The sequence below is a fragment of the Acomys minous genome, assembly GCF_964271855.1.
Source record: "Acomys minous genome assembly, chromosome: 13".
Classification (NCBI taxonomy): Eukaryota; Metazoa; Chordata; class Mammalia; order Rodentia; family Muridae; genus Acomys; species Acomys minous.
Window position 1 is genome coordinate 87456982 of NC_140495.1, and position 25640 is coordinate 87482621.

The 25640-nt window shown below is 44.5% G+C and overlaps 1 protein-coding gene across 2 annotated transcripts in view; it reads right to left on the reverse strand.

Moving 5' to 3' along the window:
• Positions 1 to 25640, reverse strand: part of MCU (mitochondrial calcium uniporter) — a 172038-nt gene that overhangs the window by 133416 nt on the left and 12982 nt on the right. The window contains exons 2-3 of one of the 2 annotated variants that reach the window (XM_084753598.1): positions 22466 to 22576; positions 21802 to 21850 (exon numbers count right to left, since the gene is read on the reverse strand). The exons of the other annotated variant lie outside the window; for it this stretch is intronic. Coding sequence (XP_084609724.1) covers positions 21802 to 21828 — 27 coding nt within the window. The 5' untranslated portion in view covers positions 21829 to 21850; positions 22466 to 22576. The remainder of the gene's footprint in view (positions 1 to 21801; positions 21851 to 22465; positions 22577 to 25640) is intronic. 2 annotated transcript variants of the gene reach the window in all.

The window sequence follows — 25640 nt, forward strand, 5'->3', positions numbered from 1 at the left end:
CTTGCTATGAAGTAGAGCCTAGAACTCCTGTAGCCACTGCTCCTACCTCTCAAGACCTGGGATGACAGGCAGGGCTCTGATGTTTGAAAGCATCCTAGGGAAGGATGGAAAAACTGAAAATTGATCTGGGGTAAAAGAGTCTGTCCGCTCCATTGGTCTGTTTGCCCATCCTGCGTACATGCGGCAGAGGTAGAGCACTGTCTTCCATAACTAATCAGGAAGATCTCCTAATAGTGATTTTTAAAAACACTCTAAGCTCCTGGCCACAATGTGGAGCTTTGGTGATGCCCGCACTGCTCGCCGGACTCGTTTCAGCTTTCAAATTCTGAGCGGAGCAAGAATAAATGTAGATAGCTCCACTAAAAACAAACAAACAAACAAAAAACCTTAAGTGAAATTAAGAGGCCTGAGCCGTTTAAATAACCCAAATCCTAAACTAACATTTACTAAGCTTAACAGTGGAGGAAGAAGGCGCGGCTCGGGGGTTTCGTTTACAGCCTATTGACTGAAGTATCTTAGCAACACTTTCCCTAAACACACCCAGAAGGCAAGAGTGGGTCATAGTCCTGCTTTCTCAATAAGCAGTGAGGGCCAACCCTTGCTCTCTGCGGGATGTAACAGAAGCCATCTGAGGGAAAGCAAAGATGTCTGCGGGAGCAGGAAACATTTTTTTTTTTTCACAAGAGATACAAGCATTTTCTCCCCACTGTCGCTTCCTTTTAGAACCAGCAGCCCCTGACATTACAACCATGCGAGGCGGCAGCAGTTGGAGGAAATGAATCACAAAAAAATTAGTCAGGTTATCCTATTTAGTTACTTAATAATCCAGAGCCCCGGGGGCTGGAGGTAACCCTGAGCAAGCCAAAGCCAGGCTTCCTCCAGCACCAAACACGTGTAGGCACAGAAAAGAGGCCGTTTCCTCCTGCTTGTCACAGAGGCTGACTGACGGCTGGCGTTCTTAGAAGACAGGCTAATGAGGAGAAGAGCAGGACACATGTACTTGATCGTATTTTATAGAGTAGAAGACCCAAAGACCAAACGAGAACCGCACGGTTTTCGTAGGCTTAGGTTTGATGAGTCACGGACAGCCATGCAGAATTATGACTAAGACAAAGAGGCATGAAGGAACGCTGCTGGCCACGGCCTGTCCGGATGGTTCCTTTACCCTCTGTGAGGTACGTCCCATTCCCAGGGCTGGGACAAGACCCCTGAGAGATGGTCTTATGACCTGCTATCGGGGAAGGGAGGTCAGACAATATCCTTATGGCTAGCTGTAGGACAGACCGGCAGGGGAGGTTAGAGTAATACTTCTAGGTTTTATGGCTGGCCTTGGAAGAACGGGTTCTGGTTTCTGTGACCTCCCTTTGGGAAGAGGAGTGAATTCTGAGTTCCTGTGGTTTGCCTTGGGAGAGAGAATGAGGGAGGATAAGACACAGGAGGAGGACAGTGAGGAGAGAGAAGCCTTAGCGCATTGTTTTCTGAGCCCCAGGACATGCCATGGCTCTCACTAACTAAGGGTTTCTATTCACCTACCAAGATTTTTGTTGCTGCTTTATTTTGTTTTCTAACTAAGGACCTTGAGGACCAGGCTGTGTACTTCCTGGTGGCTCACAGGAGGTTTTTTGACACAGGGTCTCATGTAGCCCAGCTTCACAATATAGCTGAAGTCAACCTTGAGCTCCTGATTTTCCTATCTCATTTCCTGCTGGAGTACAGGCAGGTAACACCACGCCCGGTTTATGCAAGGCAGGGCACTGAACCCAGGACTAAGCAAACACTATCGGCTGAGCTGCATCCTCAGACCTAAGTCATTTGTGTTGTCGCTGTCTTAAAGTATTATTGTTTATTTGCAAAACAAGAGGATTGCTTTACAACTGTTTTTATAGAGCAATATATAATCACTATAAAAGCTAAAATTACATACAGACACACAAAACAGAAAGCGCGTCTTCTGCAGTCCCATTAACTACGAACACTTTAAACTCAGAACTGCGCGGTGTTCTATTACCATAAACCCTCAAATGTGCATGGTTCACAAGGTATTATGCAGATTCAAGCGCTTTCTCTGCCTCTGCTGGGAAACTACTGGCGCTGAAGCATGCTAACAATGTACCCCCAACATGCTCATCACAGTCTGCGCAGACAAACCTAGTGACAAAGACCTGAGTATCAAGGCAGGCCAATACTCTCATACCAGTTCTGTGCATGGCTACTACTGTCCCACAAAAGCATCCTGTTTTGTTTTGTTTTGTTTTGTTTTGTTGGTTTTGGTTTTTTTTTGAGACAGGGTTTCTCTGTGTAGCCTTGGCTGTCCTGGACTTACTTTGTAGACCAGGCTGGCCTCGAACAGTGATCTGCCTGCCTCTGCCTTCTGAGTGCTGGGATTAAAGGTGTGTGCCTCCTGTTTTGCCTTTTAAACAACACATTTTAAATACTTACCTTTAAAATAGGGCAGTGCCCAGCCATGGACATGGTACGGTGGTGGTCACAGTCCACGCTCAGCACACTGTACTTGTTGTCTTCACAGAGCCCAAGTCGGCCCATGGCCTCACTGTCACAGGCTGTGAGGTATTTTTCATGTTGCAACTGAACCGCATCACGTTCCTTTACAGTTATACTACTGTGTGAGAACCAAATGTATAATTTGACATCAGGGATCCCTACAGCTTGATGAACCCCATCTATCCTATAACCATTTTCAGTCTCTATCTTGAAAATTCAGAATTTTGATATCACTGCCAATTCCATGTCACATGTGGATTTGCTAGGCAAATCATTAATATTCCATCCATGTTATTAATAAAAATGCTACGCAGAGAAAGACTACCCAGTTATAAATAAAAAGGAATAAAATTGTGATACATGACACTGTATCCATGGGTCTTGAACGCATTATGCTTTGTAGAATAGTACAGAATCAGAAAGGCAAATACTGTATGATTCTTCTTACAAAAAAATATGTACATGAGACAAATTTGTTGCAATGGAAAGTGAAAGTTTCCATGGAAAGGGATTCTTGGACTTTTGGAGTCATTACCCGGGGTGATGGGAACGCTACAGCAGTGATGGCGAACTTCTTGTCACTGAACTGTGCACTTGCAAATGTTAAATAGGCTGCGCGTACTTTACTACAATAATTGTCTAATGGCGTAACATACTGGTATAGACAGCAACTTGGATGACTCAGAAAGCTACCACGCTGAGTGAAAAAAAAAAAAAAGGTAATCTCACAAGGTTACGTATTGTGCGGTTCTATTTATATAACATTCTTGAAATGACAAATCCATAAAAGTGGAGAAGAGACTTGCCTTTGCCAAGGGTAAGAGTAGGAAAGCAATGGGTGTGGTTACAGAATGACCTGAGCAGGAGGCTTCCGGTGACAAACTGGTTCTGTATTTTTGTGTTCCACCCCATCCCCGCCCTGGGATCTAACCCAGGGCCTGTGGCAGGCGAGGCAAGCTCTCCCACGGGCTCCATCCCCAACACAGGTCTCGACTATGGTGCTGGAAGCAGGGACCCACACCCGTGGTGAAAATGTGCCTGTATCTACATACACACCCAGATGAGCACAGGGAAAACAGAAAAGCCCCAAGAGACAGGTAAATAATGTAGGTGTTCTGGCCGTGATATACAATGCAATGACTTGGCACATATTGCCATTGGAGGAAGATAGGTTAAAGCTTTACGAGATCAGCCTATAGTAATTCTTATTACAATCTTCCCAACACTTTAACTTAAAAGACAGAAAAAGACTGAGCTAGGCATGGTGGCCTTTAATTCCAGCACTCGGAGGCAGAAGCAAGCAGATCTCTGTGAGTTCGAGGACAGAGTTCCAGGACAGCCAGGGTCACATATATACCCCATCCCCAAAACAAACAAAATTATTAAAAATAATGAATAGGAGCCGGGCGGTGGTGGCGCACGTCTTTAATCCCAGCACTTGGGAGGCAGAGGCAGGCGAATCACTGTGAGTTTGAGGCCAGCCTAGTCTACAAAGTGAGTTCAGGACAGCCAAGGATACACAGAGAAACCTTGTCTCAAAAAACCAAAAAAAAAAAAAAAAAAAAAAATAGTGAATAGAAGATGGCAAAGCATACTATCTCACCACTGCCACCATTTCCCACTTACTGCTGTTACCATGGTTACTAAAGTACAACATCCCCTCATTAGACATCACCATCCTTTTATTGAAATTCTTCACATGTCTGTTTAACCAATTATAAGTCTACTTAGGTATAAGAATGCAAGTCTTGTTTATAAGAAAATTATTAAAATCTTAGTTTAATATTGAATACATTAGCTTAACATTTTCAAATTTCTCAAAAACTAACTTAGTTAAGAGTATAATACCTAAAACACAACATCGTCCACAAGAAATATGTAAGCCACCTGCCTACTCTAATAGTTATATTAATAAAAACAAAAGGGGTAGCTGGGGATAGGAGCAGTAATATAGTAATTTGCATGCACTAGGCCCCAGCATCAAAAACAAAAGATATAATGTATTTTATTACTTTGTTTTTTGGTTTTTTTGAGACAGGGTCTTTCTATGTAGTCATGACTATCCTGGAGCTTGCTATGTAGACCAGGCTAGCCTCAAACAGCAATCCTCCTGCCTCTGCCTCTCAAGTGCTGAGATTAAATGTATATGCCACTGAGCCTTGCTACAATTTATTCTAGTATGTGTGTGTGTTGTATTCCTGTATATGTGTTTGTGTGTATATACATGTATGGATACATGTACACATGGAGCTCATATGGAGGTCAGAGGTTGATACTGGGTAGTTTCCTCTATTGCTCTCTGCATGTTTGTTTGTTTGTTTGTTTGTTTGAGGCAGGGTCTCTCATTGAGCCTGGCGCGCTGTTGTGGCTAGGCTGGCTGGCCAGCCAGCTGCAGTGACCTGCCCATCTCTGCTCTGCTTCCCGAGGACAGGGATTACAGCAGTGCCTGGCTCATTATGTGAATACCAGGGTACTGGGCTTCAAGCTGGACCAGCAAGTGCTTTACTGACTGAGCCATCTCCCCAGCCCTTTAAAAATAATCTCTTGAATCTCCTTAAACAAGCACATTTTATCATTAAAAAAAATTTTTTTTTCAAAAAAGAAATCCAGACTTGCTTTGTGTGCATTTTATAAAATTTAATTACCAGAAAAGCTTGTTGAGATTGGCATGATCCAATTTAATCAATATAAGATGTTGACTCTTTCCCAGGCGTAATTTTGAATCATTTTTTAAAGACGGTGCCATCAAGTATGATCCCGCAGAAGCCTGTTGGTGCCAAGTCCTAACCCAAAGGCTCTCCACGCGCCGCCTCACTTTGCCTTCACAGCCTTACAAGAACAAGGCAGACTGCGCCCATTCCACCTCACACGTGAGAAAACAGACTTGTCAGGGATGAGCACGGATTGGCCAAGGCCACCCAGAGCAGGAGGGGCAGAGCTAGGATCTGAAACACAGTCTGGCACCGAAGTCTGTGCTCTTTCCAACCCTCCCTCCCACTCTTCTTGCAGCTCGTCTGTTTATGCTCTTTCTCCATTTTGTATTAATAGACACAAAAGCTCTCACTGAAGGAGGGCACCCGGATTAAGGCCACTGAGTGTAGAAAAACGCACTCAAGACGGTTATTTTGATCTCAAAGATGCCCTCTCACGTAATTGAATCAAGCTAATCAACAGCCCACATTTGCTATGACAAGGGATGAGGTACGCGCTAGAGATGTAACTCACGATCTAGTTGCACTACTTATGAGTTCTTTAGATATCCACATTCCTAATGAGGGCAGGGGAAACAAGCACACAGTCAAAGCAGCACATACAAGCCCTTGCGATATTAGACGGATGTGTTTGTGTGTGCCTAAGGAGCAGGCCAGAAACCAGCACTGGTTGTTGGGTAAAGTTAGCATTCATTCAAGAAACCTGCTCAGACTCATGGGGACCTCCCGGGTTAAAATTCAGTACCAGGTCTCATCCTGCCTGCTCCATATTTCCAGGGCTTTTTAGTTTCTTCCACTTGTCTGTCTTTGCACACCAATAATCTCCATTTCAACTGCTTGAATTATGATGCTCTTTTAATAATAGCATCCAAAAAGCTCTGAATGACACTGAAAAAGGACGTAATTGCCTTCTCTGAAAAAAGTTGCTCTAAGTTATTGCTTCAAATAAATTAATGGATTGATTTAATTAATTCCTAATTAAGTAAAGGATCTTTGTTGGAGGTTGGTCTGGTGTATTTTGATGCTAATTGCTGTTTGCTGTCTCTGTGCCCCACCTGTACCTTGCCTAAGAACCTAACCTGTTTGACCAATAAAAGGCCATCACACGTGGGCAGGGCAAATGATGGAATGGGATAGGCCTGGCTAAGGTTCCAGGGCTTGGGATGAGAGAGAGAGAGAGAGAGAGAGAGAGAGAGAGAGAGAGAGAGAGAGACAGACAGACAGACAGACAGACAGACAGACAGACAGACAGACAGACACACCAAAGGAGAAGACAGGAGGAAGGCGGCTGTGCCAAGGGTTGGGTGGAGGAGAAGCACATGGCCAGCGTGGATGGAGACTTGGCCCAGATGATGAAAATTAGCAAGTATTTGGCATTATGGATGGGATTATGATAGAAATTATCAGAAGCAGATGGCATGCGATGGGGGCAGATATGGGATACTTGCCCCACTATGGGAAGTAGTTTAGGAGATAAATATTTGTCCTGCCCCAGGTTAACTAAGGCTATTTTGAAATATAACAGGTGTCTATATCTTGATTGATTGCTAGGGGGTTAGAAAATATTGCCATAATAATAATAATTATAGGCCTAATAATAAACATTATTAGGCCATACTGGTAAATTAACCGCAACAAATCTTAGAAAATGTCCTTACTCTTATACTCCAACAATACAAAGTAATCTGACTTAAAAATGGACTAATGGAGAGATAGATGGCTCAGCAGTTAAGAGCACTGACTATTCTTCTAGGGCACCCAGGTTCAATCCCCAGCACCCACACAGAATCTAACAACTATTTGTAACTCATTCAGGGTTCTCAGTTCCCTTTCTTCTCTGTAGGCACTGCATGCGTGTTGTATAGACACCAAAGCATAAAATAAAAATAAATATCAAAAATCTCTTTTTAAAAAAATGGACTAAATTTTTAGACATTTTTTTTTTTTTGGTGTGTGTGTGTGTGTTAACCACAAATAGCTAAAAAGCACATGAAAGTGTGTTCAACATAATCATTAAGGGAATGCAAATCCAATCCACACTGACATCCTAGAGAAACTAAGTAGGAAAGGAGGGGCCTGTTAGCAAGTACAAAGACCTGGATTCAGCCAGGTACTTCTGGCTGGTGGCCCTCATCTTTAATCCTAGCACTCATGAGGCAGAGTGTTGTTAATTTACTAGTAAATTAGGCCTAACACATTGGGCACCATTTGTTGTGGTTGAATTACCAGTATGGCCTAGTAATTGTTTATTATTAGACCTATAATTATTATTATGGCAGCATTTTGTAGCCCGCTGGCAATCAATCAAGACACAGACACTTGGTGTTTTTTGGGGTTTTTTTACTTTTATTGAATAAATATGATTTATACACTATGCATCAAACTCTCTCTCCTCCCCCCAAGTAAAATAAAACAAACAAAAAGTCTTGTCACAGAAGCTGTAGTGTATCACACAGTATAGCCTTTTGTCCATATATGTTTACTCTCAAATGTTCATTGCTCCGAGTCATGGGTCTGGTTTGAGGCCTACACTATTGTTACCGGATCCTCACTGGGACTACTGTCGGATATCTCGTTGTTGCTGTGTGTCAAGGAGATTCTTAATCTTTGAATCTGCAGGTCTGGCCCCTTCATGTGTTCCAGCAGGTCATACATGGGGTAGATGTTGGGGTGATGTCCACTGAGAGCCCTGGATCAGGGCCTACTCCCTTGTCCTCAGGGCAGGACCCGCTCTCTTGCTCCTGTGTCATCATGGCAGGGCCAGCTCTCCTGTTCCAGTACACAGGCACATGTTATATTTTAAAATAGCCTTAGTTAACCTGGGGCAGGGCAGACATTAGTCCTCTAAACTACTTCCATAGTGGAGCAGGTATGGGATCCCTGCCCCAATCCCATGTCATCCGTATCTAATAATTTCTATCAAGCGACTTCCCATCCATAATCCCAAATACTTGCTAATGTCCTTCATCTGGGCCAAATCCTCCATCCATGCTGGCCATGTGCTTCTCTTCCATCTAACCCATGGTGGCCTTCCTCTCTTCTTTTCCTTTCTCTGGATCCTCTTCTTCTTCTCCCCAAGATTCTCTGTTTCTCCAAGCCCGGGAACCTTAGCCACACCTATCTCATTTGCCCTGCCCAAGTGATGGCCTTTTATTGGTTAAAAGGTTCACAAAGACGAAGATTGACCACTGAAAGTTTCCTAGAATTTAGAAAAATTAATGGTGATGTGAGAGAATCCATGTATCTTTAAAACCACCGACTTATACACTTTACTCAGGCAAGCGTTACCCTATGGAATTAACCCTCAATAAAGCTGCTGGTAGCGAGAAGGGGAGACAGCGATCATCCGCCTTTGTACTGAAGTCAGATCAGTGTGTAAGCTGTTCAACATCCACTGCCCAGGGTAGAGCTAAAACCCTTAATCTCAATACATGGAATAGTCCTTGACAGGTGGTGGCAGAAGGGTCAACAGATGAGGACAAGCCTCGCTTCACAGGGAGATCGAGTCTCAATAACAAGACGAGATTTTTATATGCAAAGTAAGAGTCATAAAGTGGCACATGCCGTAAATACTAGGTACTGAGTTTAAATGAATCTGGTTGTTTTATGAGTCTTGAAGGTGCTCACTCCCAGGCCCAGTGACTGCAGAGCTGTGTAGTTTTCCATCCCGATGCTGAAAGTAGAAAGCGAGCCACAGCACTCATTGCCGAACAGCACACCTTCAATGTCAGGCTTGAGTTACAGGCAGAACAGCAGCTCAAAAGCAGCTTAGCTACACCAGACACACACTGGCTCTGGAAGACCACAGGGAGTAGGCTTCAAGGCTGGTGAATCTCACAGGCCCGCTGCCCAAGTGCCTGGGTTACACGCAGCTTCTCTGTCGTCATTGGCACAAGAATGAAGGACCACACTCCAAAGGGAGGGAATGAGATCAAGACGAGGGAAGACCTAACCCAAAGTCCTTCCCTTCAGGATGACTGGGCCAACACGCCCATTCCAGAAGCAATGCCAGTTCCCAGAAGGGCATCCCACGTGCCACTCGCTTCAACCTGGGCTCCTCACTCAGTCACTGGCAAGGACGCAACTGACAAGATTAGCTTGCCCCAACGCTCCCTAACTTCTTCAACTGAAAGCTGCCAACGAGAAACAGACACACAGTGCACAGTAGCACACACCTGGGATCCTACCACTTGACAGGTGGAAGCAGCCTGTGCTGTGTGCAGTGAGCTTGGGGCCAGTCAAGGCTAGCAAGATCCTGTCTCAAAGCCCCAAGATGACAACAACAACAACAAAGAAAGAAAACAAGAAAGAAAGAAAGAAAGCTAATAAAAGCCCCCCAAGAGCCATGCCCTGCTTAGAAATGGAAAAACATTCCAAGAAATGTATTATTAGGCAATTTCATCCTTGTGCACCAAACTAAGTTTTGGGTTTGTTTGTTTTTTAATATTTATTTATTTATTTATTATATATACACTGCTCTGCCTGCATGTACACCTGCATGCCAGAAGAGGGCATCAGATCACATTATAGATGGTTGTGAGCCACCATGTGGTTACTGGGAACTGAACTCAGGACCTCTGGAAGAGTAGTCAGTGCTCTTAACCACTGAATGCAATGTCATCATAACGTTATGGAACCATTGTTGCATATGAGGTTGGTCAGTTACAAAATGCCGTTGTACCAGGCGTAACTGAAGTTTGTAAGACTCGGTTCACACAAACACAGAGAAGTGACACCAGCATTTGTGAAAGAATGCTGATCTTGACTATGCAGAATGCCCTCAGATATCTTTTGTACTCCTTTTCTGTGTCCATCAACCTCAAAATAACTGGCTTATCTCGTCTGTATCACACTCGAGGGAAGGGGCAAAATGCAGAGACCATCCTGCTGCTGCATGATGGAGAAGAGGCTCAACAGTTGTTCCAGACTGAGCCACTGTACCTACAATATCACCCATAGTGCACCCCCACATACACTATCTTATTTGATCTTCCAAAAGCAGTGCTGGGGGGAAAAAATCTAAATTATAACGCACAATATGAATAGAGTTTTGTGTTCTCATTTTAAAACTTCCACGTTTCTTGGAGAAGAGTGTGACGGTACACACCTATAGTCTCAACCATCTAGGAGGCTGAGGGTGCGAGACAGTTTCACCCCAGGGTTCAAGACCAGCCTGGGCACATAGTAAAACCTGCTACCAAATCAAATAAAACTTTCTCAAGGTATGGCCACCAGGCATTAAAACCACAAATGAGTGGTTTAAAATAGAAATAGAAGGATGGTTCGCAGGCAGAAACGATGCCTGGTGATGCCCAAAGCCACCTGGACTACCCCAGCTGAGAAGGGGCATGCTACCTGCACCTGCTGGGTAGGGGCCAGGGCTGCGGTTACCTGTAACATAGGAGGGGCTTCCAGTCACAGAGGCTTAGCTCGCTCAGAACAGCAGTGGCGTGAAGGGTGACTAATGGAGTACAACCTCCTACACTTACTCGTGTTAGCTCAGCCAAAGCCCAAATGCCATTCGGAAGTATGAGAGCACTAGACAAATCTGGGTTGTATTCTCCTTTTAGGAGCCAAGTTTTACAAATGGAAAAGACTTAGCAGGAAGCAGGGTCTGCTTTTTCAGAGTGTTGCGAGTCTGGATTCCACAGGCAAATTCTGGTTGGCATGGTAGCTAGCTCAGCAGGCACAGGCGCTTGCTACCATCACAAGCCTGACGACATGAGCCCAATGTGGTGGCAGGAGAGAACCAACTCCCCCAGGTTGTCCTCTGAACTCCACATATACACCAAGGCAGGTATGCACATGTATAAGTGTGCACACGCGCGCGCACGCACACACACACACACACACACAGAATACAAGGCAAATTCATCTCACTTGTAGGGCTAGTTTATTTAAAAAAGGAGTCCAAAAGGCAGGTTTCTTTTTTTTTTTTTTTTATCACATCACTGTATAATGCAATTATTCTTTTGTTTGTGGTGCTGGGGATCCAACCCTGGGCCTCACACATGCTTCGTAAGTGAGCTGCCACTGAGCTCCATCTCCAGGCTAGTCGCGAGCTCTCACTCTTCCTGCCTCCACCTCCCCAGGACTGGGAGTAAAGGGATGTACCATCACATCCCGTTCATAATGAAGCAACTTGTCTCAAGGATGGAACACTGATATCAAAACAGAAACACACACACACTCTCTCTCTCTCTCTCTCTCTCTCTCTCTCTCTCTCTCTCTCTCTCTCTCTCTCTCTCACACACACACACACACACACACACACACACACACACACACACAACTAGACACAGCCTTTCTAACCCTCAGGCTAGCCTCCTCTAGGAAAGTTCACAGCTAACTTTAGTCGTGCCCTGGCACCTAAGAGCTCATGGAGTTCCAGTTACACGGGTATGCCTTTCTTGTATTCACACTGACAGTAACATCCCCCTTCTCTACAGGACATCTGGAAGGAGGAAAAAGCAGGTAAGGTGAGGGACCTCAAACTTTGTTTACAAACAAACATCTTTCCCATGTTACTTTCCAACACGCTTTCTCTCAGCCATAAACTCCAACCACATCAGGCAAACGGCTCTTCCTCCCATTGGAAGCCCATATAACAATCAGGCCACCTCTGGCTGCCCCACGTTATAGGCCATGGACTTTTCACTTGTCTCTTTGCTGGAATACCCTTCACCTGTAGCCTTCCAAGGATTTCTCCTTGTCATGGAAGAGTCACTTTAAGTCAAGCCCCGAGTGAGCCCTGCGTAACCACTCAAATCTAAACTGACCCTCTCATTACTCCCTACAGCATCAAATGTCCCATGGCTTTGAACTACTTGGGACTTTTCAATGCTTTTTTGTTTGGGGGAAATTCTCGTCTTCTGAAGCTTGCCTTCCAGGACAGAAATCAAAAGCTGACTGCCCCAGCCTCTCTTTGCAAACAGGTGGCATATACGTGGCTATGTCCGGCCACTCAAACATACCCACATGCTACTTCGGTTAGGAAGCAAATGGCGTATACAGAAGTGGCCATGTGGAATCCATTCTGACCAGAGTGACATCAGCTTTCTTTCAGGGTGAAAACAGCAGGCGTCCTCAGGCTGCTGTCATACTTAGTAAAGACAAGGCAAGGGCCGACATGTGTTCCCAATGCAGAGGCGTCTTCAATGACCTCAGTCCAGTCGTAGAACCTTGGCTTTGTTCCTGTCTAAGGATGTGCCAAGACTGATTCTCTGGTTTCTATGAGCTACCTAATACACTTTTAAAAAATATTTTGTTCCTGCTTATCCTAAGGAGAGTGGGTTCAGCCATTTGCAACTAAGAACGCTAACTCATGCATCTTGCACCGTTCACATCGTACAAGGGGTGAAGCATTGATTAGTTATCCCATGTCTCGGCTGTCTGTCCCTGTAACAGTGTACACGTCATGAAGACAGGGATATTGTGCATGCTGCTCATTTCACTAAATGCAATGTTTAGAAAGTGCTTTACAAACATGAGGGCCTCAAGGAAACACACACACACACACACACACACACACACACATACACATGCACCTTTCTACTACTAGGCACACACTCATGACCGAGTTGAAAGAAGCTCAAAGTTTCAGTGCTATAGGAGTCAAAAGCTAAAACTTAGGATCAGTGTGAAGCAGAGAAGTCACATGGGCCTTACGAAGAAGAACACGTGTATGTGGACTAGGGCACACACAGTCTGTTATCAGGGTTTGGAAAGAGAGAGATACATCACTCCCAAAGGATGAGGAAGAGCTGGCCCGGGAATGAGTGTGGCAAACACGGAGAAATGTCTGTGAAGGAAAAGAGTGCCGAGCTCTATGAGTATATCATCAGGCACGCAAAGTGAGCAAGATTCTGAATGGCTCTAGACGCCAGGCCTGGGGGATGCTGTATCTGATGATGCCTTAAGAACACTAATCCTCAATGACTATTTTCATCTGTTCTTTATTCTAGATGTTATCTTCTGTGTAAAACTACAACAGCTACCCACACATTTTCTACAGGGTTCCCTCTCCAAACACTGGCACTCTATATTTAGCCGTTCAAGCTGAGAGACTATAAGAGGAGAAGATTCTTATAATTATTCCTCTTGCAACCAAGCAAATATCCAATTTAAAAATAAAAATCCATTAACAAAATGGCCTTTCTTTCTCAAATCCCATCTACAAACTCAATTTTTTAAAAAATTCCCAACTCTATTTATCTTAAAATCTATTAAAAATCTTGTACTGGTTCCAAGTATTTCAACTAAGCTCCTTGATGAAGTTTTGTGTTAAAATCATACAGCCATGCTGAGAACAAAAAGGTGGTCGATTTTACAACGGAACTTCTGAGGTAGATTCTTTTAGAAGTCCAGCAGATCTGGGCTGGCGGTCTATCTTGATTGGTAAAGAGCCTGCCCAGCATCCCAAGTTCTACATAAACCAGGCGTGGTAGCTCACCTCCAAAATACCAGCATTGAGAGGCAGGAGGACCAGAAGTTCAATGCCATCTTCAGCTACATAACATATTCAATATTCAAAGCTAGCTGAGGCTACCATGAGACCCTGCTCAAAAAAAAAAAAAAAAGCCAATCCTGTAACTATAGAAAGCCTACATTATTATTTTCTGGTCTTAAATGAACCAGAAGAGATCCTTTGAAAAACTCTGTAGGGATATGTTTAGTGGCACTCATGAGGGGTGTCTCATTAGGGAAAAAAAAGTACATAAGGAAATGGACTAAGTGTTGACTGCAGTGTTCAGAGTGGCAAGATTGAGAAATAAAATTAGTATGGTATGAGCTTAATATGAAGCCACACCATAAGGCTGGGTCTAACTCGGACATGAGTCCTTGATTAGCATGAGTGATGTCCCAGCTCCAGGAGGAGGAGGAGGAGGAGGCAGCGGCAGAGAACCATGCAAAAAGTACAGATTTAATTTATATCAATATGCCTTTTTCACACCATAACTCATAGACCTGAACGCTGGGTAACATATGGTGTGGACAAAGATCTAAGCAGAGAGTAACCCCCAGAACTTCCATTTTTAGTAACACATTCTAAAATGTACCGTGATACTGAATCCACATGGCTATCACCCTAGCAATGCAAGTATCAGCAAAAGACTGGGAATGTATGTGCAACAGAAGGGAATTCATTGGTCAAAGGGAATAGCATAGGTTGAGTGTTACTTCTCTGAAATGTTTGAGAACAAAACTGTGGAGTTTTTCAAGTGTTTGCTTGTACACAATGAAATGCCTTAAGGCTAGGGCTCAAGTCTAAACATAAGTTCATTTGTTTCATATTTATTTTATGATCATAGCCTGAAAGTACATGTACACATTTTACTTTCATTTTTTTAAATGTATGTATTTAGGATATAGTGCAAAGACTGAATGAGCCAGGTGGTGGTGGTGCACACATTTAATCCCAGCACTTGGGAGAAAGAGGCAGACAGATCTCAGTGAGTTCAACACCGGCCTGGTCTACAGAGTGAGTTCCAGGGCAGCCAGGCCTGCACAGAGAAACTCTGTCTCAAAAAAAAAAAAAAGAAAAAAAGAAAAAAAAACATATCAATAAAAAACAAAAGAACCCATAAAACAGGATACAGAGTCCAATAGGGCTGTAACAGAAAGGAAGACCGTCTAAAGAGTAAATGAGCAAACAAACAAGGTGGAGACACAGGCACACACCAGCACGCTTAGCTGGAGACTTGCTTTCAGTGAAATTTTTTTTTGGTGGGTACTTTTCTATGATGGCTTTATCTAATAGGCTCTAAACGGAAAGCACAATGTTCCGATCTCCATAAAAGGTGGGCCATTTGTCCTCCTGTACATCCAGGCCGATGCTACCCTGGATGTCCATGCTGGACACTGGGGGGCGGGGGGGGAGTAGGGACTGTGCCACAGGCATTCCATAGGAGTAGCCGCTCAGGCACTCCAGGAAGGCCTTAGCCTCCCCCCTTCATCTACGAGGCCAGCTCTCCACTTAATAATCTAGTCTGATGTACGGTATCAAATACGGGGACAGGGAACTAAGTTCACCTTTGCTCTCTCTGAGAATGGAGATCTGGAAACTTTTAAATGCTTAGTTGAAAAAAAAAAAAAAGCAAAAGAGGAGAGAATGGGGAGACAAGAGACCCAGCAGCAAGTTCTAGAAGACGATACTTTCTGGAGAAAATTGTAACATAACAGTAAATTAAGCTTTGATAAAGAAGAAGTAAATGTTTTTTCAATGTGCAATAGCTTTGAGGAAAGAAATAATGCAAATCTTAGTTAGAATGTTGCTGGAGAAAGTGAGAGCTCTCCTAACAATGCAGCAGCCCTGGCAGGGACGCAGCTGAGGGGCAGAGCGTTAGCCTCCAGCACAAGGCTGTGCCTTCAATTCCCGCACCAGCACAAATGGGACTAGGGCCGAGCTGGAAGGAGGGAAATGACAGCGTGGGGAAACTCTGGCAATAAGTACAGTATTGACTACCCCTGGCCCAAGTCAAGCGGAAGGTTAATTTTCTTAATAAAATAGAAATAGGAAAAGGAAGTGGGGCTGATGAGAAGGCTCAGTGAGTGAGAGCAAAGCTGACACCAGCAGGCCTGACCTGAGGTCTGCCCTGAAGTCCACATGGCAGAAGGACAGAAGGAGAAATCTGCCTCCCAAAAGCTTTCCTCAGCCTTCCAGACATGCATTACGGTGTGTGTGTGTGTGTGTGTGTGTGTGTGTGTGTGTGTGTGTGTGTCCAATCAATCAATCAATCAATCAATCAATAAGAAATTTAAAATAAAGCAGCAGTAACTAGTTACGAGAAGATGTAATACTTTAATATTTTTGTGTCTCTGTGTATATATACATGTGTACACGTTCATGTATGTGCACATGTGTTTGCATGTGTATGAGGCCAGGTCAACATTGAATCTTGTCCTCTATCATTCTCTGCCTTTTTTTTTTTTTTTTTTTTTTTTTTTTGAGGCCATCTGTCACTGAACCTGGCGCTCACAAATGCAGCAAGACTCGCTAACGAGGGAGCTGGGGGCATCTTCCTGTCTCTGCCTCCCACCACTGGGGACCACAGGCTCCGACCACCACATTCTACTTCTTGGCCGGGAGCTCAAAAATGAGAGCCAGCATTCCAATCAAGCAAAAGTACAAATGCAAAGTACGGGGAGCCAGGTGCACGACTAACATTTCTGGGGAACAGAAAGGGGTCAGTATCGCAGGAACAGAGTGGGCACGAGCAAGGAAGGCAGCAGATGGAGTCGGACTGGAGCCAAACGTTCAGCAGTGGTGCTGGAGAGAGAGAGAGAGAGCAGACCGCACACGTTCTGTAACTTCAGTTAGCCAGTGTGGGAGGAGTTATATCGGGCAAGGAGGCAAAAGCTGCAAGGCAGCGGCTCTCCCTGGGGAGCTGGCTTCTCGTGACCACTTCTGGACCACCTGTGCCTTCTACTATGACTAAGGCCAGAAGACACGGGAAGACCTAGAAGACCTTTTGCCTCTTGCTGTCATTCTGAGTTCTGACCACCAGGGAAAAGAAACAAAAGCAAAGAGACCGATTTGGCAGCTGTTAATACAACCCAGGTGGGATGTTTTAGTAGCCTGACCCAGAGAGCCAGTGGTGGGACAGTGACAGGCAGTTAACCTCCGCATCTGAGAGTTGCTCGGCTGTGAATCAGCACAAGGCGATGGTTACTAGGCTTCCCATCCACAGATCGACAGCTAATGCTAGCCAGGTACAGCAGCTTTGAGGCTGTGACCCCAGCCTCTGGGGAGGCTAGGAAGGCAAGATCACTTGAGCCCAGGAGTTCAAAGCTAGCTCGAGTACCAGATTAAGAACCTACCTCAAAGAACAAATACCGGGGCTGGAGAGATCGCTCAGCAGTTAACAACACTGGCAGCTCTTCCAGGCGACCCAGGTTCCATCCCCAGCACCCACATGGAGTGGCTCACAACCACCTCTAACTCCAGTCCCAGGAGATCTGATGCCCTCTTCTGTCTGTGGGCGCCAGGCAAGCACATGGTACGTAGACATACAGACAGACAAAAAAACTCTTACACATAAAATAAAAATTTTTTTAAACTTTTAAAAAATATCTCTAATTCTACCCTCAACGTCTCCTTCCCACTTCTAAAATAAGACCCACGCTACTCAAAGTACCTCAGGAAGTTCAAACAAGAGCAAAAGACTTAGATGGAGCGATGTCGGCCTGACTTTTGTCACAGTGGCAAATGTCTGAGGCAAGCCGTAAAAGAGTTACGACTTAGTCTAAATCTTGATTTCAGAGGTTCAGTTCATGGGTCCCAGGCTCTCCATTACTGCGAGCCGGGCACATGGTTTAACAGAATGTCAGGGCAGCGGGTTGTGAGGTGCAGGAGGCTGCTCGCCTCCTGGTAACACAGGAAAGCGTGGCTGTGCCTCGTGGCTCCTTTCCTCCCTTTCCTCAACTCCCAACTCACTAGATGGTGCTGTCCATATTCCAGCCCGCCTTTGTCTCTTAACCGATGTCCCACACGCCAGGTGCCTCATAGACACATCCAGAAATATGCTTTCCTAATAAAGGCACCTGCCAACCCAACCCCTGACTATTATAAGTAACCAACTCAGATGCCCATCAGGTATCTTTAGCCGTGGAGGGTTTTCTTAGCGTTTAAGTTGAGTAACACAGACTCATTTATTGAACAGCTATTATACAACAAGATCCTGCAGAGGCTACCAAGAAACTCTACAAAGCCATGTCCTGCCCAAATGACATCACAACCTAAAATCTAGTTAAATTGTTTGTGTAGTAAGACAAAGGGCTGAGCATGAGGCTCTGTGGTGGAGTGCTTGATGGCATGTGCAAGGCTGGGGCTGGATTACAACACAGGGGCAAAAGTCACTTTTGGTGACTCTCTTGAAAAGCCCTTGCTCACTCCCACTCTTGGCTGTGTGCTACCTACACTTTTTTTTTCCTAAGTGCCTTTCTATATGATTAAATCTACATTAAAACTTTTTTCTTAAGCTGGGCATGGTGGCACACACCTTTGATCCCAGCACTCGGGAGGCAGAGGCAGGTGGATCTCTGTGAGTTCGAGGCCAGCCTGGTCTACAAAGTGAGTCCAGGCCAGCCAAGCTATGCAGAGAAACCTTGTCTCAAAAACAAAACAAACCTTTTTCTTAATAAAGCCAAAACAAACTATAGAAACAACAGAAGGCTCAAAACAACGAAAGTGCAAAATATTTGAGTATCCTATAATAATAGTAAAATGTAAACATGAAGCTGGGCAGTGGTGGCGCACACCTTTAATCCCAGCTCTTGGGAGGCAGAGGCAGGCGGATCTCTGTGAGTTCCAGGCCAGCCTGGTCTACAGAGGGAGTTCCAGGACAGCCAAAGCTGTTACACAAAGAAACCCTGTTTCAAAAAATAAAAAAATTAAATTAAATTAAAAAACCAACAACAAAAAAGTAAACATGAATATATGAGTATTTAATGTTTGTATTAATACATGAGTGACAATATATGACTACTAATCAATATAATGAGTATTCTGTAAGCTAGAAATTAGAGGGAGAAGCTATTAGCTATCTGGGACTTGAACTATGTTTTAAAGGATGAAAGGTGAGAGGGTTAGAGGAAAGAAAGGAGCTGGGCAGTGGCTCTGCGGAGTGAAAGGGCTAAGGGAAAGGTGGAGACAGTTACCACATAGGGAGTGAGCGCCCTATTCAAGGCAGTCAGAGGGGGGAGGAGCTGGGTGCAGCCAGCCTAGGCAGCACAAGGGTGTCTTTTTTTAAGGTAGGAGGCAGGACACTGGGAGACAGGCATTACGACTGTGAACTATGTGAACGTTTAGCGAGCTCCTAATGGCATCATGGCCTCGCCTGGACAAGCCACTGGACACCTCCTGCCCCTTCCCCTCCATAATGGCAATGTAGCACCTACTTCAAAAGCCTCTCAAGAACAGAAGTGCAGTAATAAAGATATTACTACAAAATTTACTAACCAGTCACTACTTATCAAAACTATTACCACTAAAGATGAAAATAGATTGGAATTCTATTATAGAGGTCATGAACTTCAGGCTCAGCGGGATTTGCATTAAGTTTTATAGGTAGCAGCAAGCCAAAGTTGTGTGTGGGAAAGTGAGGACGGCTCAGTGGGTTCATTACCTTACTTCTATTTTTGGTGCTAGAGGTGGCTCCGGGGCCACGGGCATGGCAAATAAGGTGAAGGAATCCACCCAGGGTCACCACTGAAGTTCTAGGGAGGCCAGTCTGTGGAAGCCATAAAATGGGTGCATCACAGAGGAAACACTGAAGTTGGGGCCTGTACAGTGAAAGTCCGGCTGCAGGAGGAGGGTCTGAACAAGAGGGAGGTGCCGACACGCTGTGAGGCAGGACTCACTCAGCCATCTAACTAGGCAGTCAGACCACCGCACAAACACACCAAGGGACCCGAGCTACAGCATGGCTCGTCAGACTTTAGCACAGGAAAAGGGCTGAGGAGCACCGTGACTTGCTGACTCTACTCAATACAGAGCAAGACGAAAAGATGCTTCCCTTCTGAAGGAATCCCCAAACCTGGAAACAGTTAAGAGAGGAAAACAAAGGCCGTCAGCATCACTTTGTCTTCTAGCACAAATAGGAAATAGGACTGCATCAGGCCAGCAATGCAGATGCTCCTTTCACAGTGCTGTGATCCAGCCCCGCTTATTCTAAGCTGTAAGGTCTGTTCATTTGACTTGCTCTCCATCATAGCCCTAAAATATCTGCAGTGAGATTCCTGGTGCTTTTAGAGTGGTGACTACTTTTTAAGCTCTGCACATTTTTCCCTTGAAGAATGCCGTGCACATGGAAAGTCTTTCACAAAGTGAGCACACTAGTGAAACCAGTGCCTACAGGAGACCCAGAACACCACTAGCATTCCAGAAGCTCCTATACAGTCATAGGAACACTTCTCAAAACCCTCACAGAGTAACCAACCTCGTAAGTTCTGACACATGGATTAGTTTGCCGACTTCTGAAACTGATGCAAATGAAACTGTACAGTATTGGTGTGTGGTTCCCTTCACTCAACAGTATAGTTGTAAGATGCCAATTTTTTAAACACATATCTTCAGTTTATTTATTCTAACCATTATCTAATATTCTTGGGCGTTTATTTCACAACTTATTGACTCATGATACTATTGATAGCATCTTGGGGAATTCCCGTGTGGCTTATACATTTGGCATGAACATTTTGGTCCATCTGCTTTGGTGACTAGGTGCACACAATTCTGTTGTGCATAAATCCAACAGTGGAATTGGCACACCATAGGGCAAGCATGTGCCCAACGTGATGCTAAAGAGCTTTTAAGGAAGAAATACTTCAAGGCCTTTGTAGTAAAATGTAAATTAGACTAATGACTCAGGAGAGCTGCTGACTCTTCAGTGGCTTAGTGGAAGGTGTAACTTCAGGGTTGCTTTCAGTAGGAGAAGCATGTTGAAGTGGGAGAGCTGATCCACACGGTCCTGGGAGACTGTTTAGGGTATTTTCAACAGCAACTAAACACAGGATGCTTAACAGAAATGACCCAAGTGCATCTACTCTTCAGAGTTGGTGCTGCTAAAACTTAGAAACAAACTAGTGAAGAGCCACTGTTACTGGGAAGTAAAGTAACTTCTTCAGTACGCTACAGCGAGCTACCAATGTTACCGCTCAGAGCCCTGGCACTTGGGCCCAGGCTCTACACCAGTTTCTAAACACCAAGAGACTGGAGCGAGCCTAACTTCTAGAAGACTATATAAACAACTTCTGCCTCCCGGGTAGGGTGGGAAGGGGCAGGGGGTGTTGTGAGTGAAAGAAAGGATAGGGTTGAACTTCCACGGCAGCTTCTCATTTCTTTACCCTTGTATTGGAAACCACACCACACTACATGGCTCAGTTTGAAAGAGTGCTTGCCTGGCATCCACAAAGCCCTAGGTTTCATGCCCGTTACTACACAAACCAGGTGTGGTGCCTCATACTTGCAATTCTAGCACTCGGGAGGTAGAGGCAGGAGGATCAAAAGTTCAAGGTCACCCTCAGCTAATGTTCAAGACCAGCCTGAACTACATGAGACCCTGTCTCAAAGCACCTCCCCCCAAAAGATACAGTAATAACACCACTTCGTGTACTGCAGGTTTTACTTGCTAGTCAGCAGCATTTTGACATAGATCTAAGATGTCTTGGTCTGCTTCCTAGATGCTTTGAAACCAGTTGTGGTTCTAGAAACCTTATGTATTTTAAATTTTGGTTCCTCTACAGTTGGAGTTGAAAATATTAAAGAGCCAAATAATAAATATTTTAAGCTTTATGGGATCACATAGTCTCTGTGGTAACTACTCAACTCTGTTGTTATACAAGGGCAGATATATACGAAAATGAATGGATCTGCGTTTAGATAAAACTTTATTTATAAAAATAAGCAGCAGTGCAGGCTACAGTTTTCCGGTTTTCTTACTGGAGTCACAGTGGGGCAGGAAAAGCATTGGTAGGACAGATTTTTCTTTCTTTTTTTTTTTTGTAAAACTACATCACAAGTTTACACTGAGATGAACTTTCATTTGCAGGGGCGGGGGTATGCTTATGAATCAGGATCTTCACATACCTGCGAATGTTCAAGATTCCCCTGCATGAACAGGTCACATCACCAATACCTAAAGACAGAGCAGGAAAACACTCTCCCTTACATGGTTGTTAAGATACAACAGGGGATGCGTTAATTTATATAGGCAAAATTTACAAGATGACCTGCAAAAGTAAAACACCAGGTTTTAGCAAACTTTACCAATAACCACAGAAACCCAAGTCTGATTGTTCCTTCTAAATATTAAGCAAGTAATGCCGAGGTCATTGGCTTTCCTGGAAGAGCTATTGTGTTTTTATTCAACCCAGTTGCTTTAGACCTGCAGACTGTTGGTTATCCATAAACCAATAAATTTGCAGATAGCCTAGAGCAATTACCTCCTGACCTAACAGTTCTGCTTTGTTTGGGGCTGGGACAAGATGCTCACCAGTGTGAATGTATGGGCCAAGATCAACCCTTTCTTCCCTTTGGGCCTACCCGAGCAAAAATGTTCCAGTCTGTAGCAGTCACCTCACGAAGTTCAGCCCCATGTTAGAGAGCAGGTGTTCGTTCGGTAGCAGGCTGGAGCAGAGCTGGCCCACCGAGATCAAGCAAGTGCCTTTTTGAAAACTCATCGTAAGAAGTTTCTCTACATGGCTTTGCCAAGTAAGCAAAAACCATGCCAAATAGGAAAAAAGGCACTTACTTGACTCCCACAGGCCAGCTCCACACTCTAGCAGCTAAGATGTCACTGGCATGGAACATGGAGAGTGAGGTGGGTATCTTGCCAGCCACTGAAGGAATGGCCATGAAAGACCTAAAGGAACAGAGAAAAGTAAGGTCAATGTCAAAGATGAAGGCCCTGAGCCTGCTAGCATGGCTTCTGCCGCCTGGGAAGCCAAGAGTCTCCAGAGAACTCCTCAGAGCACTCCTGGAACAAGTCCAAGCGGATTAGGAGAAACCTTTCAGAGAAACCAAGTATTAATTCATCAACTGCCACTCGGAAAACTCACACAGATGGGAGAACCAGGGATCTGAAGCAACGACTCGCAAACTAATATTTTCAAATACGCTTGCAAAGATGGAGGCATTCTCTCACTCTCGCTGCCTTGGAGTACAAAGGTAAAACAGAGAACACTAATAAACAAGGCCTATAGGCAGAAGTAAGTGTTCCTAATGAAAGTGGATTATAAACAGCAGCTGGGCCCACCCTCGGCACTCAGAAATCTTGGTGCACTTAAAAACACAGGGCAGGGAAAGGGTTCACTGGGTAAGAGCTCAGGTTGCTCTTCCAGAGGACCTGGGTTCACTTCAAGCATTCAGATGGTGGCTCATAGCCGTCTGTAACACCAGCCCCAGGGGACCTTACACACTCTTCCGGCCTCTGCAGGGCACCAGGCATGCGCATGAAGCAAAGACACACTTGCAGACAAAACACCCACACGCATAAAACAAATAAGCAAATAAAGAATTAAGAAAAAAAAAAAAACCAGATGCAATCCATCGGCCTAGCTACAAGACTCTCTGGAGCAGGGGTTCTGCTTGAAAGCATCTGGAGATTATCAAAGCCCAAGAATGGAACCAAAGGGGTCTTTACACATCAGGACTTCCTCTCCCCATACGTACGCGAGGCCTGGGTTCCTCAAAATGTGTGGTTATCAAGAAAGCAGCAGCAGGGAAAAAGAAAACTGTCGTCTGTCAGTCATTCTCTTCCTTCCAGCTAATCATTCCTGAAAATAAAGACCACACAGACAGACAGACAGACAGACAGACAGACAGACAGACAGACATCTCCCTTTAAGAGCAGCCCATCCAGCACCCATTCTCAGACTATGGAAGAAACACTCAGGCAGTGGGGCTCAGTCAACCCTAAGACTCTGGAACTGGCACATTCTTCAAAAGGCAAATATAATTTTTTTTCATCTAAGTAAGTGTCTGTCAAACAAATATCCTTGCATGACCCATAAACAATTTTTATTTATTTATTTAGAATTTCACAAGCATACTGAATTTATATCACTTCCACCACTCCCAACCCTTAATTCTAAGATGCAATAAAAACTGCTCTCTCTTTAACAGACAATCTGGTGGTTCAAACTGTCCAGGTCCCAATTAATTTAATTACAATTGGCTACTCAGTGTTAATAGCATAGCTGGCCAGACTACATCTTGCGAGCCTAAGTAACAATTTCTCCTTGATTTTGGCTGTGTTCGCCTTGCCGTAGTGACCACCCCTGGAAGACATCCCACGCGTTAGTGTTTCCCGTGCTGTGTCAGCATTTCTGGCTAATGCACTGCAGACAAATCATTTGGAGGGAGAACCCAAGTGAAGCCCTGCACTGTGGATTCTGTAAAAAAACGTTCAAACTGTTAACCAGGAATTCGAAAATGTAAGACAAAAACATGAAACTGAGAAGGTAAAACTGTACCCAAGATTGTTCTTTAAGACAAGGACTATATAACCAAAGTTCAAATTCCAGTTCCCACAAGGCAGCTCACAACAACCTGGAACTGGTCCTCTGGGCGCTGGGCGCACATGTGGTGCACAATCGAACAAAACAGTATAAATACATTTTTAAAAAACAAGAACTATAAAGTAAGAATCTACACAGACTAGTACTTAAGACTTATTATTAAGACAAATATTTATTTCACATCAACTATTTCAAAAGGAAATCCCTTTTGTCCTTTTTAGAACTCGCGTTTCTTCAGCTTGCTCTGGGTAAAGCCATGCCACAATTTAAGAACAGACTCTTTTCTTAACCATAAAAGGCAGTAGTATATCCTTTTACAAAGTAAAGCAGCTTCTACACACTGCAGATTATCCCAAACACAGAGGCACAAGTTGACGCCAACAGGTTCCTAGCCACAGTTCGTCCGCACTGGGAAAATGCACAGATTTTGGTGGAGTAAAGCAAGCTCTCCTGCTGCAGCTCGCCCCCTCGCCCCGCCCCCCCCATGAGCTCGCTGTTATAGCGGATGCTGTTCTGCACTTTGCACAAGCCATGTTCATCTCCGCCTTCTCTGGGGGTTTTCCCAGGAATGTGACAAACGAGGACACTGCACACCATAAAAGGAGATTCGCATTTTTGAAAGGCAAAGCAGCATTCCTACTCTTACTTTTAAAATGGTGTAACAGATTCCTGTCCCTCACAGTATTCCATGAAAAGATCACTCAGTTAACTGGGAAATGATCGTTTATATGGACCAGAGACACAAATACCATAGAGTACGTAAGAACAAATGAACTAGGCGCTACACTGACGGCTCAGCAGCTAACAGCGCTGGCCGACCTTCTAGAAGACCTGGCTCTGATTCCTAGCACCACACAGTAGCTCACAACCATCTGTTCCAGGAGACCTGATGCTTTCTTCAAGGCCTCCACAAGTACCAGGCATGCACATGGTACACAGACATAAACACAGGCAAAATACCCATACACACAGAATAAATAACTGATAGAAAAATGAATGGGCTAGACAATGTATTAAGTAAATACACTTTTATTTTGTATTTTTATTTATTCATGCAGGTAGGGGAGGGTGCAGGTAGAGGTCAGAGGGCAACCTGCAGGCATAGGTTCTCTCCCTCCTTTAAGTGGGTCGGGTGATCAGGATGGGCGGCAGGTACCCACTGGGTCACTGCGCCAACCCCCAGCTACATAGTTTTAAGTGTTATGCAAAGAGAATAAACTGGAGAAAGACACAGAGTGTAAAACCTCCTAAATATGGCTTTATTTAGTTATTTCTATAAACATGTAAAGCATGTTTATAAGATTACGCAGGCTTTGAAGATGTACACACGCACAACATGTAACCACGCACTGGGTAGGAAATACCAAATCCAAGAGAAAGTTACTCTGGGAAAGAGAACAGGAAGCA